This window comes from Pongo pygmaeus, chromosome 6, assembly GCF_028885625.2.
Source record: "Pongo pygmaeus isolate AG05252 chromosome 6, NHGRI_mPonPyg2-v2.0_pri, whole genome shotgun sequence".
NCBI lineage: Eukaryota > Metazoa > Chordata > Mammalia > Primates > Hominidae > Pongo > Pongo pygmaeus.
Window position 1 is genome coordinate 90,705,774 of NC_072379.2, and position 18,980 is coordinate 90,724,753.

General features: G+C 36.7%; 1 protein-coding gene across 3 annotated transcripts in view; it reads right to left on the bottom strand.

The window, feature by feature from the left end:
• CROT (carnitine O-octanoyltransferase) overlaps positions 1–18,980 on the bottom strand; it is a 57,294-nt gene that overhangs the window by 8,133 nt on the left and 30,181 nt on the right. For all 3 annotated transcript variants that reach the window (XM_063667652.1, XM_054496960.2, XM_054496961.2), the window contains exons 11-17: positions 14,613–14,696; positions 14,425–14,532; positions 14,063–14,193; positions 2,552–2,675; positions 1,617–1,695; positions 1,438–1,531; positions 1,193–1,312 (exon numbers count right to left, since the gene is read on the bottom strand). In XM_063667652.1, coding sequence (XP_063523722.1) covers positions 1,193–1,312; positions 1,438–1,531; positions 1,617–1,695; positions 2,552–2,675; positions 14,063–14,193; positions 14,425–14,532; positions 14,613–14,696 — 740 coding nt within the window. The remainder of the gene's footprint in view (positions 1–1,192; positions 1,313–1,437; positions 1,532–1,616; positions 1,696–2,551; positions 2,676–14,062; positions 14,194–14,424; positions 14,533–14,612; positions 14,697–18,980) is intronic.

Sequence of the window (18,980 nt, forward strand, 5' to 3'; positions counted from 1 at the left end):
TATGACATCTTAATGAGATACTTGCAACTCTTTAGCTCACCACAATAGCAACATGAGGTGGCTACAAAATTATTATAGTAGTACAGTATGTACCACAGTTAATTTAATGCAATTATGATTGAAAACTGCATCTTTACATTTGTTTACATTTCTCTTGACTCCAAATGGCATCATATAAATTCTGTAAGGGCTTATGTTCATATGTTTTGATAAATTTCAACTTTTTATAGTAGATTTGTGTATATTTTATGGTAGTAAATGATGAAATAGACTAGTATCTGTATATGTTTTATGCATTCATGAATACTTTAGTTTTTGAATATTTCTAGGCTACACAGTTTTGAGTTTTTTTCAAATTGTCTCAATCTCCAAAAAATTTTCTCATTTATTTAAAATCTGCATATAAGTGTACCCATGCAGTTCAAACCCATGTTGTTCGAGGGTCAATTGTATTAGAAACTGAAATATGTCATGCATATTACTATTCCAATTTTTCACATTCTATCTGAAGTGCCTCCAAGCCTGCCCTCTTCTTATTCACATAGTGCTAAATGTAGTCACGTAATTTTTACGAAGCCAACTATGCTTTGAAAGGCCCCTGTAAAGAGACTGCCAGACTGTAAATAAGGACCTTACAAGCCTTGCTATCACTTTCATTTTATCTTGTTCTCCACTACTGTTTTTTATACCAGGTTTTGATCTTTTCTTTCTCATTCTTTCCATAAACATAAGTCAAACTCCACATAGCCCAAGTGAACTGCATCTGAATTGGTAAAACATGTTTTAAAAAGTATAATTTACCCAATCTCTTTTCTCTATCTCATTAATATTGTCTATGACTACATGAACCACCATATATTTAAACATTTTATCTGAGCTTACTATAAAATACCTTGTACAAATAAAATATGTTCATGGGTGTACTGATTTTGAGGATGATGATATGACTGCTGAATCGACTTGAAACAGTGTTCTGCATAAAGACACCTAAGGGACTGATCTGACAAGTGTCTCAAAAGCAGGACAGAGAAACATGAATATGCATTAAATGCCTAAGTGGAAAAAATAGTTACTTACGTAGCAAGTGACAGATGGCAATATGAGAATCACAGTGTAGGAAAGGCATTTAAATAACAAAAGTAATAGCTTTCTTACTCTATAGCACAGAAAGAATAAAAAAGAGAAGCCTCACCTGTCATCTCTGATATGGTAGAAAAATCCATAACCGTTGTGTACCATGGGAACTACCACTCCCTGGACTCGTAAATAGCCAACCAGACTTGTTGAGAGAACAAAATTTCCACCTCCTCCGCTGTGTGGCACAATAAAAGAACATTTTACTAGGCCTACAGATGCCTATATTGTTTCTAAAAAGCATTTAATATACAAAAAAAAAGAAGCCAATTGATGAAGTTGTAAAACACTACACTATATTACCTTTTGGAAAAAAGCGGGTCCGTAAAGAGTTCTGGAACAGGAAGACCTTCCTCTTTTGCTATGAGTAAGAGACCTAAAAGGTGACGATCAAATCCTGCAATGAAACCCCAAATCTGAGGTTAGAAAAAAATTTTTCACCATGAGAGATTTTTAAGTCAGAAAAATTTTAACATAAGTACCTTTTCCAGCTGAACAATCTTTCATCATTTTATTATGCTTTGCAAAAGCTTGTAACATCTTTTGCTGCCGCTCATGAAGCTGTATTAAAAATCGAGAGACACTTCAATAACACACTGTGCAAAACCCAACTAGAAAAAAATCCTAAGCTCATTGTAATTAGGATTGGGGTAATTTGGGAGAGGAAAGAAGATTTCTAGGAAGATCTATAACACATACTCCTATATCTTTCCCTCAGTTATTCTATCGCCTATTCTTCCCTGTATATCCTGCTTCTTATTTCTTTCCTGGAATAGGAAACTATGAACTTGTGGGCAGCACTGAAGTGACATTAACAAGTATAAAGATAAAAGCAACCGATATTTCAAAAATGAAAGCATAACTAAACAAATGACAATAAAGCAGTTCTATAAAATTAAGATACAGGCACTCATATATAACCACATCTAGCAAAACTAAAGAAACAAATATAATACTAAAATAACAGTGAGAAGGAAATTTGCTGTTGCCTAAATTCTTCAAAAAAAGAGTATGAAACAAAGCATACAACTGTCCTGGTTCCAGTATATGAAACAAGAATCTGTGATTTCAAAAACATTCAACCACATCAAGAAAACCTTCCTTTTAACGGCACCTTGGGATTTCTGCACTTTATTGGTGTTGTTCTAAAGGTAGATTAGAAGTCCTGAAATACCTAAAGTACTGAAGACCCTTTGCCTAGAAAATAACGCAAATGGGATCCTTTTCCTGCCTTCCCGGTTTCCAATTACACATTTCACTGGTGAATGAACAAATGCTTTAAAAACCTCAGAAAAGATGTCCCAAAGTATTTTAATGATCCAGGAAAACTAAGCGAAGAAGTTAGTTACTCAAAGACCATGGTTCCTTTAGAACAATTAAACAAATCTTGTGAGTTTTTTTCCTTTCCAATACTCACACTGACAGAAGGATCCTGCATGGACTGGCACCACCTGACTGCTTCAACTGTGCATGATCGCACAGTCTCTGTACGGCCATGATAAAAATATCTTGTCATAGCTGTTTCATAGCAACAACCAGGGCTACAAGAAAAAATTAAGAGTGTATCATGAGAAAGAAAATGCTCTAATATCATTACACATATAGTTGCCTAATAAAGCTAGCTTTGTTCAGAGACTAAGCCCTTTAACACAGATAGGTTGGAGACTTTCAACCAAAAAGAGCCTATTTCCAATACCAAAAAGCAAAAAATACTCTGATAATGTGGGCTGTTTCAAAGGCATGGCTGCTATCAGGTCATATACATTACAGCCTCTAAGATGGCCCCTGTGATTCCTGCCTCCTGCTATTTATGATCTGCTGTAACCCCTCACTTTTGAGCGCAGGCTAGACAGTGACTTGCATCTAATGGGGAGAGTACAGCACAAGTGATGGGATATCACATCTGAAATTAGGTTACAAAGAGAGCTCTCTCTTATTCTCTTATTTCTCGTCTGAAGAAAGCCAGCTGCCATGCTGAGGGCTGCCCGATGGAGAGGCCCTAGCAGCAGAAAACTGAGGGCGGCCCTCTGGACAACAGCTAGGGAGGAACTGAATGCTACTAGTTCCCGTGGGTGAGCTGAGAAGTGGACCTACCCTCAGGAGAGCAGATGAAAACAGCCTTGGCTGATACTGACTACAACCTCATGAAAAACCTTAATTAAGTCAGAGTTACTCAACTAAGCTGCATCACAAAAAATGACCCACAAAATTGTGATATAAAATTACTGACCCACAAAATATGTGATATAAAATTACTGACCCACAAAATGTGTGATATAAAAAATGTATGTGTTTTAAGCCACTACGTTTTTGGGTAATTTATTACACAGAAATAGGTAATACAGAGTCCTTGACCTTTAGTGCCTCCATATAGAACATGAAGGACTAGAATAAAGTAGAAGTATAATTTAAGAAGTTCCCCAGAGTGATATCTGTTTTCCTGGGTTGGAGAATGATATAGCAATTTTAGGTATAAAACTCTCTTACTTTCTTATTGGTTAGAATTTGGAGTCAAAGAGATCAAATAAAGTGAGAGTGAAAAGTCTCTGAATGTGGGTACTAGGAGGGCTCAAACAGTTTTCAAGCCTCTTCTGTTCAGTGTTTCTGTCTCTCTGGAGTGAAATGGTATCCCTTCAAAGTGTGAAGGAGAAAGTGTGAATAATATTTTTAAATAGCACTAAAATAACATTCTTTCAGGAAAGCAAATTAAAAATAAAAGCAGTAAAAATGAGTAATAAAATATTACCACTGTAACCTCAAATGAAATAATGAATCTTAGCAATGATCTTCAATGACTACTAAAAAGTTAGGTAAAAAATTCAGGGAGTAAACTTTTTATAATAGATGCTGGCTGACAAGTAAACACACTCTTAAAAGATGGAGTAGAAAGCAAAGAGCATTAACTATTTGATTTATTATTGTAAAACATAACCAAAATAAGAACTGATGCATATTATCAATCCTCTAGCTCTAACTACCAGTTTACAAGACATACAGGAGACTGAGCAACATGTTAAATATCAGCATGGGAATACAATCAGGAAAATTCAGAAAACTCTACAGGATAAATGACCCGGTTTCTTCATCAAATCAAATACAATAAGAGAAAGGTAGGAAAAAGATTCCCATATTTAAAAAAGACTTAAGAGGTATATCAATCAAATGCAATGTGTAAAATTTATTTGGAACCTGATTTGAACATATCTTCTGTATAAAAAAAAAATACTGCGTGAAATTTCCAATGCCAGCTATGATGAGCTAGCTTCTGGCAAGCCAGTCTTAATGCTAGGAACAACAACAAAAACTGGATTTAAAAAACATCTATTTGAAGGCTTTGCAGAATTTTTTTTATTATACTTTAAAGTTCTGGGATACATGTGCAGAACGTGCAGGTTTATTACATAGGTATACATGTGCCATGATGGTTTGCTGCACCCATCAACCTGTAATCTACATTAGGCATTTCTCCTAATGCTATCCCTCCTCTAGCCCCCCACCCCATGACAGCCCCCAGTGTGGGATGTTCCCCTTCCTGTGTCCATGTATTCTCATTGTTCAACTCCCACTTATGAGTGAGAACATGTGGTGTTTGGTTTTCTGTTCCTGTGTTAGTTTGTTGAGAATGATGGTTTCCAGCTTCATCCGTGTCCCTGCAAAGGACATGAACTCATCCTCTTTTATGGCTGCATAGTATTCCATGGTGTATATGTGCCACATTTTCTTTATCTAGTCTATCATTGATGGGCACTTAGGTTGGTTCCAAGTCTTTGCTATTGTGAACAGTGCTGCAATATACATATGTGTGCATGTATCTTTTAGTAGAATGATTTATAATCCTTTGAGTGTATATCTAGCAATGGGATCGCTGGATCAAATGGTATTTCTGGTTCTAGATCCTTGAGGAATCGCCACACTGTCTTCTGCAATGGTTGAACTAATTTACACTCCCACCAACAGTGTAAAAGCATTCCTATTTCTCCACATCCTCTCCAGCATCTGTTGTTTCCTGACTTTTTAATGACCACCATTCTAACTGGCATGAGATGGTATCTCATTGTGATTTTGATTTGCATTTCTCTAATGACCAGTGATGAGCTTTTTTTCATAACGTTTGTTGGCCACATAAATGTCTTCTTTTGAGAAGTGTCTGTTCATATCTTTTGCCCACTTTTTGATGGGGTTGTTTTTTTCTTGTAAATTTGTTTAAGTTCCTTGTAGATTCTGGATATTAGCCCTTTGTCAGGTGGTTAGATTGCAAAAATTTTCTCCCATTCTGTAGGTTGCCTGTTCACTCTGATGATAGTTTCATTTGCTGTGCAGAAGCTCTTTAGTTTAATTAGATCCCATTTGTCAATTTTGGCTTTTGTTGCCATTGATTTTGTTGTTTTAGTCATGAAGTCTTTGCCCATGCCTATGTCCTGAATGATATTGCCTAGGTTTTCTTCTAGAGTTTTTATGGGTGTAGGTCTTATGTTTAAGTCTTTAATCCATCTTAAGTTAATTTTTGTAGAAGTTATAAGGAAGGGGACCAGTTTCAGTTTTCTGCAAATGGCTAGCCAGTTTTCCCAACACCATTTATTAAATAGGGAATCCTTTCCCCATTGCTTGTTTTTCTCAGGTTTGTTACAGATCAGACGGTTGTAGATGTGTGGTGTTATTTCTAAGGCCTCTGTTCTGTTCCATTGGTCTATATATCTGTGTTGGTACCAGTACCATTCTGTTTTGGTTACTGTAGCCTTGTAGTATAGTTTGAAGTCAGGTAGCATGATGCCTCCAGTTTTTTTCTTTTTGCTTAGGATTGTTTTGGCTATACAGGCTCTTTTTTGGTTCCATATGAAATTTAAAGTAGTTTGTTTTTTTTTTAATTCTGTGAAGAAAGTCAGTAGTAGCTTGACGGAGATAGCGCTGAATCTATAAATTACTTTGGGCAACAGTTAAAGCAGCCAGGATATGAGGGTCAAGATCTGGAGAGAAGAGCAGCTCTTTGAAGTGAGGTACCTTGGAGTCTTGGCTCCAGGCCAAGACTAGAGTAGTTTGTCTGTGTAGTCTTGGAGGAAGTCCCATCTGTCTAGGGACCTGGAAGGTATCACACCCACCTGTTCCCCAGTAATAGACCCACCAAAACTGTGCATTTGATTGTGGACACAGAAGCAGCCCTTTAACCCAGCTCCAGTCCTACTCAATGGTGGTCCTAGAGACAGTCCCATCTGTCCAGGGACCGGGTAGGAGCCATGCCAACCTGCACTCTCATAACAGCCTGCTGACTGTCTAATACAAAAGCAGTCCCATGACCTGGCTGCAGCCCCACTCAACTGTAGTTCTGGAGGCAGTCCTGTCCACCCGGGGACCAGGCAGGAGAGAGTCCTTACCTGCTGAAAGAAGTCTATAAAAACTGGAAGTGACTTCTTTAAATGCATAGACATCAACACAGGACTACAAGGATAGGCAATCCTGACCCCACTGAAGAAAACTAGTAAAGAAATAAAAATGGCATACTAAAAAATTCAATAAAAAGAGTAGTAATAGAATAATTAAGGAACAAAAACCATATAAGACCTAAATAAAACATATAACTAAAGGGTAGAAGTAAGTTCTTCCTTATCAGTAATTATTTTGAATGTAAACAATTTCAAATGTAACTCTCCAATTAAAGAAAGACATTGGTAGACTGGACTGAAAAAACCTGAAAAAACATGGTCCATCTACAGGCATACCTCACAGATATGGCAGGCTCAGTTCCAGACCACCACAACAAACTGAATATTGCAATGAAGTGAGTAACACAAAGTTTTTGGTTTTCCAGTATATACAAAAGTTGTATTTGCATGATACTGTAGTCTATCAAGTGTAAAATTCCATATGTATAAAAGCCTATTGGTTCTGCTTTTCTGAAGAACTCCAATACAGATCTTTACCTTACACCATATACAAAAATTAACTCAAAAATGGGTCAAAGACCTAAAGTAATAGCTAAAATTATAAAAATCTTAGAGGAAAACACAGGGAAAAGCCTTCATGACACTGAATTTGGCAATGACTTCTTGTATATGACACCAAAAGCACAAGCAACAAAAGAAAAAAATAGATGAACTTCATAAAAACTTAAAACTTTGTACATCAAAGGATACTATTATGACAGCAAAAAAAGAACCCGCACAATGGGAGAAAATATTTGCAAGTCATATATGTGATAAAGGTTTCATATCTAGAAAATATAAAGAACTTCTATAATTCTAAAACAAAAAGAGAAACAACCCAATTAACAAACATGTGAAGGACTTGAATAGACATTTTGTCAAAGAAGATAAATAAATGACCAATGAAAAAGCATGAAAAGATACTCAACATCATAAGTCATTACAGAATTATAAATCAAAACCACAAGGAATTACGCCACTTCACAAATGACTAGGATAGTTATTATTTTTTTTTCATGGGAAAATAAGTGTTGGCAAGGACATGGAAATGTACAATGTTACAGCTACCGTGGAAAATAGTTTGCAGTTCCTCAGTTCCTCAAAAAGTTACAGAATTATCATACAAACCAGCAATTCCACTCCTCAAAAGATTTGAAAATGGGGACTGAAACAGATACTTGCATATAAATGATCATAGCAGCATTATTCACAATAGCCCAAAGGTGGAAACAACATAAGTATCTATCAACAAATGAATGGATAAACAAAATGTGGTATACATCCAATAATGGAATGTTATTCGGCCATAAATAGGAATGATGTTTTGATTCTACAACATGGATGAACCTTGAGAATATTATCCTAAGTGAAATAAATCAGACACAAAAGGATAAATTGTAAGATTCCACTTACTCGAAATATCTAGATCAGGCAAATTCATAGAGACAAAGAGATTAGAGGTAACCAGGAACTGAGGAATGGGAAAGTTATTGCTTATGGGGCACAGAGTTACTGTTTGTGGTGATGAAAAAATTTTTAAAATAGTGGTGAAGGCTGTAAAACATTATGAATGTAATTAATGCCACTGTATTATATACTTAAAAATGTTTAAAAAGGCAAATTTTATTAAAAATTAATGGACTGCTTAACAAACATATTAAAGGGTATTGTGTTTATAACACATATAGAAGTACAACGTATGATAGCAGCACAAAGAATGGGAGAAGGAAATAGAGGCATTCTATTTTAAGTTTCTTACATCATACTTAAAATGGAAAATATTATTTGACTGTGTAGACTATGATTTTTAAAAAAGTATTTTGTAAACCCTAGTGCAACCACAGTTGATCTGTGAACAACAAAGGTTTAAACTGTGTGGGTCCACTTAAATGGGAATTTTCTTCCACCTCTGCTACCCTTGAGACAGCAAGACCAAGCCCTCATCTTCCTACTCCTCCTCTGCCTAACTCAAGGTGAAGATGAGGCTACAGACCTTTATGATGAGACACTTAATTAATAGTAAATATATTTTCTCCTTCTTATGGTTTTTACTTTTTTCTTTTCTTCTTTTTTTTTTTGAGCCAAAGTCTTGCTCTGTCGCCCAGGCTGGAGTGCAGTGGCATGGTCTTGGCTCACTGCAACCTCTACCTCCTGGGTTCAAGCAATTCTCCTGTCTCAGCCTCCCGAGTAGCTGGAATTACAGGCATGTACCACAATACCCAGCTAATTTTTGTATTTTCCATAGAGATGGGGTTTTACCATGTTGGCCAGGCTAGTCTCGAACTCCTGACCTCAAGTAATCTGCCTGCCTCAGCCTCCCACAGTGCTGGGTTTACAGGTGTGAGCCACCATGCCCAGCCTCCTTATGATTTTCTTAACAAAATTTTCCTTTCTCTAGTTTACTTTATTGTAAGAATACAATATATAATACATATCCAAAATGTGTGTTAATCGTTTATGTTATTGGTAAGACTTCTGGTCACACACTTGGATTTTCTAATGCACTGGGGGCTTGGGGACCCCTAACCTCCATGATGTTGAAGGGTCAACTGTACAAAAAAAAAAAGTATAGCTAATGTTGGAAATAAAATGAAGCAATTTTTTTAAAGCTCTAAAAATTCAAAAGAAAAAGAAAAAAGTACAGATGGGATAGCTAGAAAACAAAGAGCAAGATGGTAAACTTAAACACAAATTTACTGATAATTACACTGAATTTCATTATCTAAATAACATATTTAAAGACAGATATTCTCAGACTGGATAAAAAAGCAAAACTGAGAGGAGTCATGTTACCACAATGGCAGAGTAGAAGCAATCTGGCTTCACTCTTCCCCACAGAAAACCAAAACAACTATCCAGTACCAATTATCCTCAGGAGTATCCCAGAAACCAAAATGGAGGCTGTGATGATCCCAGGGGCCAGAGAAAAGCAAAAAACTTCAAGCAGAAGGTAAGAGAAACAGACCACTCTATCCACAACACCCCGCCCTCAAGCTGCCAGGCCGCATGTGGAAAAACTCCCATGGACTCACAATACTACACTGAAAGAAGTGAGATCAAGGCAGACAGACACCCTTATCTCCATGCTGGGTTCCTTCACTGAAAAATCATTCCTGCTTCAACCTAAGGGAAGCATCTTTGCCTATAGGGTAAAAAAAAATCCTAAAGGCAGCCAGAGACAATGGGTAGAGATGGGGTTAGCAATCCCCAGTGAACAAAACTCAGTGATCACTCTTCATCTCAGCCAAAAAAGACACCAAATCAAAGAGGTTGTTCAGCAGTATTACGGTGTAGGAAGCATGCTCCATGAGTCCATGAGGCTATGAAGCCCTAGCCAGCCTTCCCACGCAGCCAGGGTATCCTTTCGTTGTAGACACTCCCAGTCCACAACAGTAAGCATTCTGAACTTTTACAAGAGCTCCAAAAGTTAATTTTTTGACAAGATAAACAATATTGACAAACCTGTAGGTAGAATAAGGAAAAAAGAAAAGACTCAAATAAATAAATTCAGAGATGAAAGGAGATATGGTAACCAACACCACAGATATATAAAGGATCATTAGACACTATTATGAGTAACTATATGCCAACAAATTGGAAAACCTAGAAGGAATGGATAAATTCCTGGACACATACAACCTGAGATTGAAACATAAAGACATAGAAAACCTAAACAGACCAATAACAAGTAATATGATTGAAGCAATAAAAAGTCTCCCATTAAGAAAAAGCTTAGGACCTGATGGCTTCACTGCTGAATTCTAATAAACCTTTAAAAAAAGAACTAATGCCAATTATACTCAAACTATTCCAAAAAATTGAAGAGGGCAGAATATTTTCAATCTCATTCTATGAAGACAGCATTATCCTAACACCAAAACCAGAAAAGGACACAACTAAAGAAGTAAACTACAGAGCAGTATCCCAGATGAACACAGATGCAGAAATCCTCAACAAAATAATAGCACACTGAACTCAATAGCACATTAAAAAGATCACTCCCCATGATTAAGTGGGATTCAGATGGTTCAACATACGCAAATTAATAAGCATGATACATCACATCAACAGAATAAAAGACAAAAACCATATAATCATTTCAATAGATGCTGAAAAGCATTTGATAAAATTAAACATAACTTCATGATAAAAAAAAAATTTTCAACAAACTCAGTAAAGAAGAAATATACATCAAAACAATAAAAGCCACATATGACAAATCCAGAGCTAACATCATACTGAACATGGAAAAATTGCAAGACTTTCCTCTAAGATCTAGAACATGACAAAGATGCCTACTTTCACCACTTTTATGCAACATAGTATTGGAAGTCCTAGCCAAAGCAATTAGAAGAGAATGAAATAAAGAGCACTCAAATTGCAAAGGAAAAAGTCAAATTGTCCTGTCTGCAGATGACATGATCTAATACTAAAACACCAACAAACAGCCATTAGAATGATAAACAAATTCAGTAAAGTTGCAAGATATAAAATCAACATATTAAAATCAGTAGCATTTCTATATGCCAAAAGCAAACAATCTGAAAAACAAATCAAGAAAGCAATCCCATTTACAATAGCTACAAAGAATATAAAATACCTAGGAATCAACCAAAAAGGTAAAAAAAATCTATACAAGGAAAACTATAAGACACTGATGAAAGAGAGAGGAAACCAAAATATGGAAAGACAGCCCATGTTCATTAATTAGAAGAATTAATATTGTTAAAATGTCTGTCCTACCCAAAGCAATCTACAGATTCAATGAAATTCCTATCAAAATACCAACGATATTCTTCACAAAAATAGGAAAAAAAATCCAAAAATTCATATGGAACCACAAAAGACCCAGAACAGCCAATGCAATCTCAGGAAAAAAAAAAAAAAGCTTGAGGTATCACATTACCTAACTTCAAAATATACCGCAAAACTATAGTAACCAAAACAGCATGACTGGCATAAAAACAGACATACAGACCAATGGAACAGAATAGAGAACCCAGAAATAAATCCGGGTATTTACAGGCATCTCCTTTTCAGCAAAGGAAAGGACAGGCTCTTCAATAAATGGCTCCGTGAAAACTGGATATCCATATGCAGAAGAATGAAACTGGACCACTATCTCTTATCGTGTACAAAATTCAAATCAAAATGGATTAAAGGCTTAAATATAAGACCTGAAACTATAAAACTACTAAAAGAAAACATTGAGGAAGCTCTGTAAGACACTGAACTGGGCAAATATTTCTTGAGTAATACCCTACAAGCATGGAAGCCAAAGCAGAAATGGACAAATGGGATCATATGAAGTTAAAAAGCTTCTGCACTGCAGAGGAAATAATCAGCAAAGTGAAGAGGCAGCCCACAGAATGGGAGAAAATATCTGCAAACTATCCATCTCCCAAGAAATTAATAATCATAATTTATAAGGAACTTAAAAAACTCAATAGCAACACACAAATTTATCTGATTTAAAATGGACAAATAATCTTTTTTGTTGTTGTTAGACAGTGTCTTGCTCTGTTGCCCAGGCTGCAGTGCAGTGGCACGATCTCAGCTCACTGCAACCTCTGCCTCCCAGGTTCAAGGGATTCTCGTACTTCAGCCTCCTGAGTAGGTAGAGGTACAGACATGTGCCCCCACATCAGGCTAATTTTTGTATTTTTAGTAGAGACAGGGTTTCGCTATGTTGGCCAGGCTGGTCTCAAACTCCTGACCTCAGGTGATCTGCCCATCTCGGCCTCCCAAATTGCTGGGACTACAGGTGTGAGCCACGCGCCCGGTGACAAATGATCTTAATAGACATTTCTCAAAAGAAGACATACAAACAGCCAACAAGTATATGAAAAATGCTCAACATCACTAATCATCGGGAAATGCAAATTAAAACTACAATGAGACATCACCTCACCCTAGTTAAAAATCACTTTTATCAAAAAGTTAGGTAATAACAGATGCTAGTAAGGATGTGGAGAAAAGGGAACCTTCATACACTGTTGGTGGAAATGTAAATTAGTACAGCCACTATGGCGAACAGTCTGAAAGTGCCTCATAAAACTAAAAAAATAGAACTACTCTACAATCTGATGATCCCACTGCTAGGTATATATCCAAGAGAAAGGAAATCAATATATCAAAGAGATATCCGCACTCCAATGTTTATTGCAGCACTATTTACAATAGTCAAGATATAGAATCAACCTAAGTGTCCAGCAGATGTATGGATAAAGAAAATGTGGGCCGGGCGTGGTGGCTCACACCTCTAATCTCAGCACTTTGGGAGGCCGAGGCACACAGATCACCTGAGCTCAGGAGTTAGAGACCAGCCTGGCCAACACGACGAAACCCCATCTCTACTAAAACTATAAAAATTAGCCAGGCATGGTGGCAGGCACCTGTAATCCCAGCTACTCAGGAGGCTGAGGCAGTGAGAATTGCTTGAACCCAGGAGGTGGAGGTTGCAGGGAACCAAGACCATGCCACTGCACTCCAACCTGGGCTACAGAACAAGACTCTGACTCAAAAAAAAAAAAAAAGAAAAAGAAAAAAAAGAAAATGTGATATATATACACAATGGAATATTACTCAGCCAAAAAAAAAAAAAAAAAAAGAATGAAATCCCTTCATTTGCAGCAACATGGGTAAGGCTGGATAACTTTTTGTTAAGTGAAATAAGCCAGAAATAGAAAGACAAATATTGCAGGTTCTCACCTATATATGGGAGTTAAAAAAAATTGATCTCATGGAGGTAGACAGTAAAATGGTGGTTAACAGAGATTGGGATGAGTAGGGGGGAGAGGAGAATAAGACAAGTTAGCTAATGGGTATAATGGTACAGTTAGATGGAATAACTTCTAGTGTTCGATAGCACAGTAGGTTGACTATAGTTAACAATAATTTGTTGTATATTTCAAAATACCTAGAAGAGAAGACTTGGAACGTTCCCCACATGAAGACATAATAAATGGTTGAGGCAGTGGACATCCCAATTACCATGATTTGACCATTACACATTTATGCATGTATCAAAAAAATCACATGTACCTGATAAATGTGTTCAATTATAACTTATTTGTCAATGAAAAAGCAACATTGAGGGACTTCTACTTCTTCTTAGGATGTATTAAGTCACAACATTAATGTTGCTCCTATTCTAAAAATGAGTAAAGGCTGGATAATTTATAAAATCACAACTTTTCATGAACCCATCAGAAAACTGACGTTGCAAGAAAACCAAGCGATCTGAATGCCAAAGAATGACCAATCCTCTTTCAGATGAGAATAGACACGTCAAAAGTTATCAAGTGGATACTGTGATAAAGTAACAAGGAAAAACTGAAACCACCACAGATCAGAAATCTAATACTCTATTGATGGAAGTACAAATAGGACACAGTACCAGCTGGGAAAAAAGTGAGCAAAAATACTGAGGAGTTAGGATGAAATAGCTACAAAAAAAGATATACCCTTGGACTTCAAGTCTGTGAAAATAGAAACTGAATGGTCCTTACTGTCCATGAAGTCTGTAATAGGCCAGCTGAAGTGCAAGCTGAATAAATGTATCCGGGTGAAGCATCTTGTTCTTGGTTAGCTTTTTGCCAAAAGATGTAAAGGCATAAGCCGCAATCTGTAGATCAGATGCCTAACAAGAAGAATTAAATGAGAACGGTGAAAAATCACCTAAGGAGAATACACCAAAGAGAACCAAATTATCACCTGCATTAAAGTAATCACCAGACATAAAGAATTAAAGGTGTTAAAGGCATAATTTTAAAATGTTTTGTGCAGACATGCTTGGATGACAGCCAAATTTTTACATATGGTTGTTAAAAGAAAAAATCATTATTATTTAAGAGAAAAGTGAAAAATATACCTCTCTGAGATACTGGGCTTTAGCTTGGTTGATGTCATTTAAAATTTTCTCATCCACAGTGAAAATGAGCTCTTCTGGAAGTGGTATATCTCGTACCTTCTCTGAACCCTGAAAATAGGGAAGACTTAAAAATATTTTATCTATAAAATTATTAGGAGAAAAAAGATGAAATATTTATTCAAACATACCTTCCATCTTCCTTCATTCTGAAAAATTTTCTCATCCACATAATAACTGATGTTCACCATAATCATTGCATCAAAAGGAGCATGCTAAAATGAGAACACACAAGATTTCTGAATACTTTGTCAACTGAAAACTTGACCCAATATTTTATTTTCACTTTGTGTCCATTCTTAACAGATAATAAGGCATAGAGTCTTCAAATGCCTCACCTCCTGATGATAAGATATAAGATTCCCTACAGTTCAGTAACTGCTGTATTTTATTGTTTGGAAAAAAAAATTGTTTAAATTTGGAAGCACCTAGTAGGGCTCTTGGTGGGGCTTGGGGTCATGAGGGTGTATAAAATAACATATAAACAATCTAGATAAATTAATTGCTATTTTTACTAGAAGTCAAAGCAAGTGTATATATGCAACACGAAGATGTTCTGGAATTGTAAGAACAGGGTGGAAAAGCAGATGGGGATGGCAACCTATCTGAAAGCATTTGGGATGGGCATGAACTTCTTTAGGTAAGGACTTAGGCCACTTAGTGAATATTAGAAAGCATAACCATTTTGTGTTTTTTATACCTATGAGTGTCCCAATGTGATAATTCTCAGTTTAAGAAATGTGGGAAAGATAGGCTGGGTGTTACGGGGGTGTTTCAGGTTTGCCAGGTATATTTAGAGAAAGAAATTGCAGTTAGTGAATTTTCCCATCATCTATTTTGAAGAACAAAGTTTTTGCCCACATTTTCCCCATGTTCCTTAGATAAGAGTTACATCAGACGGTTCCTTGTGACTGTCACCACTTTACATTAGACACAGATATCATTCATGATCCGAACGTGACACTGCGAGCTCGGGAGGGAAAGAAGGGAAGTATCAAGATATGGGCCCAGTTTCAGAGGAGTAATTAGGTGTCTTAAATGTCACCCTAACACTATAGCTCTGTAGCCTGTATCATGGCCCAGTGGAGCCTATAAACACAATTTATTGTTACCAACCAGGCAACAACTACATCAGGAAAGGCTCTTGAGGGAGGTCAGTATAAGATGCCTGAGCAGTTTATCTGCCAACAACAGCACACATGACAAGACTCACAGGTCGCTGACAAACCCATTTTCTAACAGTATCTCACAACTCTGTGGTACTTTACAAATTTTACAAAGAATTTTCAGATATTATCAAATATATTGTTTCATTTAAGACAAACAGTATCAGTTTCCAACTATTTTACTGGAGCCAGTAGGAAATAGCAAGAGTGAAGGATGTCTCTTTGAGCTATAATTCTAAGCACCCATCTCCTAATGGAAAGCTAATAATCTCAAAGAAGGTAGAAAATATGTAAAATTCCAATGCTATCCTGATGCTTTATTTGTTCACATAATTTTTACCTTTCATTTCTTGCACTTACACAGAGGCAATACGTATTGACATAGTGTTTAAGAATGTAGGCTTTGGTTCTGAGTTCAAACTACTTCCTAGCTGTGCAATAGTAAAAAAGTTTCTTTGCTTTCTAATTAAACTGCCTCATTTCCCTGTAGAGATAATGCATACATACATACAGATGCTGTGAAAAATGATTTTTATACCACTTACACAGTACTTACCAAGGATCTGGCTCACAGCAATAATTAGTAACTATTGTTATTATTAACTAAAGTTTTTACATGCTTCCTGTGCACCCTCTGCAAAGCCTTACAATAAAGCCTACAATATAGAGAAGACAATATAGTTGACTTCAGGTTTGTAAAATAGGAGGGAAATGGAATTAATATAATCACAAAAGAACATATTCAAACAATTATAATTATGGAACAGCAACACGGCTTTAGGGTAAGATAAGCTTTATTTTACAGTACATATACTTATTTTTCTTATTATTATTATTATTTTTGAGACAGGGTCTTGTTCTGTTGCCTGGGTGGTAGTGCAGTGGTACAACCATGGCTCACTGCAACCTGGACCTCCTAGGCTCAAGCGATCCTCCCACCTCAGCCACCCAAGTAGTTGGGAGTATAGGTATGCGTTACCATGCCCAACTAATTTTTTATTTTTTGTAGAGATGAGGGTCTCACTATGTTGCCCAAGCTGGTGTTGAACTGCTGAAATCAAATCTTCCCACCTTGGTCTCCCAAAGTGCTGGGATTATAGGCATGAGCTCCCATGTTTGGCCTACAGCATATGTCTTTCACTAATGATGATTTACAAAGGTTAAACTGCACTCTCTATAATCATCTTAGGTTAGAAGGGAAACCTCCATGGAATTTAATGCAAATTATCAGGTGGAGATAATCAGATCAATTTTATAAATATATGCATGTTAATGCACACACATAAAACATGTCCACACACTATAAAAAAGCATCTCAGTTATGCTGAGAGATATGCTCATTATGAGCCCAATATTCTTTATTCAGAGACAGACAAGATTATCAAAATTATTTTCATCTTGAATTTGTGTGAACAGCAGGATACTGGTGCTATTAGTAAAAATCAATTTAGCAAAAGGTGTTTTTGGTGGGCTTGGGGATGAGGGACGGAAAGCAAGATGAGTTATTCTTGATGAGATTGACTTACTCTTATATAACAATATAACATCCAATTTGAACTATTTAACATAATGAAACACAACTCTCAAATGAGAATAATAGGTAAAAGCTAGAAAAGTATAGCTGTAAGTTACATATATAACAATAGGTCAATAAAACTATTTAAATCAGGGAAGAAGGTGGTCAGAGGGGAAAAAGTGTGATGAATATTAAGGTCAGTTTCAGAATCAGTAGAGAGGAAAATACTGTTAGGAGGAAAGAGGCAGTGTCAAAATATGTATGAAGAGGGTAACCAACTGCAGCAGACAGGTCAAAGAGAAATCAAGGGAAGAAGCCAGAGGGCAGTTAACCACCTTACAAAGGGTAGTTTGCAAGGAATGGTAAGGACATAAACCAGACTGAGGAAGGTCAAGGAGAATCAAATGAGGAGCTGAAGAGAAGAAAACTGAGGCAATTAACAAGAACTATTCTGTCAACAGTAGACTCAAAGGAAGAGTAAAGAGAACATCTTCAAAATGACTCATGGCAACCTTTCACTGTAGCCCTGATGAGATACTCCAATAGACATTTACTTTCAGTACCTATTAACCAATCTACCTTGTTCTGAAATAACAGCTACTTTACTGTTCTTTAGGCAACCAAGCACCACTTTGTAGTGGTTTGAATGAGACTGATTCTACCCACTAGATTCCAAGGTTGGGCATGTGACCCAGGCCAAGCTCATCCAAGCACCTGATTCCCCAGGATGGGGACATGAATCACACAGGCCAATCACAACCAATGAGGATTATTCCAGGACTTTTGCTGGAACCATTGGAAACAAAGAAGCTGGCTATTTCCTTTGGGAGTCTATGAAGAAAGCTATGAAGACATGAGACTGTTGGTACAACAATCACATTGGGCAGTCTACCTAAATATGAGGCCAAACAAAGGAAAGCAGTACCAAAAAATGGGGAGAGATTTCTAATGAAAGCATTTGAACACTGAAGTCAGCTTTACCCAAATTTAGCTACACTCCTTGCCAACAAATATCTTCTTAAGCTAATGCTAGTTTGATTTAGGTTTCTATCACCTAAACCTGAATACGGATTAATACAACTACTGAACCCTTTTTTTTGGAGACAGAGTCTCAGTCTGTTGCCCAGGCTGAAGTGCACTGGCCCAAACACCATTCACTGCACCCTCAACCTCCCAGGTTCAAGCGATCCTCCTAGACCTCAGCCTCCCAAGTAGCTGGGACCACAGGCGCACAATACCATGTGAGGCTAATTTTTGTATTTTTTGTAGAGATGGGGTTTCATGACATTGCCCAGACCAGTCTCCATCTCCTGGGCTCAAGTGATTCACCTGCCTTGGCCTCCCAAAGTGCTGGGATTACAGGTATCAGCCATCATGCCCAGCCCTAAACCCCTTTATAAAAAATTGTCTTGGTTCATAGACCTCCTGAATGCCTATCAGACAGTTAGTAGACAGAGCTAGTAAAGACGTCCGTCCATGGGAGCGGAACAGAGGAGAAACAAGAAAAGTTGTTTATTTTTTATGAAAATGGTCAAAATGGTAGTAACTGCCATTTTAATATCCACAGCCTAAATAGTGTTCCAAAGATCATGTGTCATTTTAGGAAAATAGTTACCTAGTTACTAGGTGAATCTTGAACGCTATAAATATATCCATATGCATTGCTCTGTGCATAGAACACATACATAATGCCATATAATACCTTTTAAAATAGGTATTCTCAGCAAGTAGATAATACTGGGTTTTAAGAGCTTATATTACATAAATATTATATACAAATTCCATTTTGCAGATATAGTACACAACAAACTGTTGAC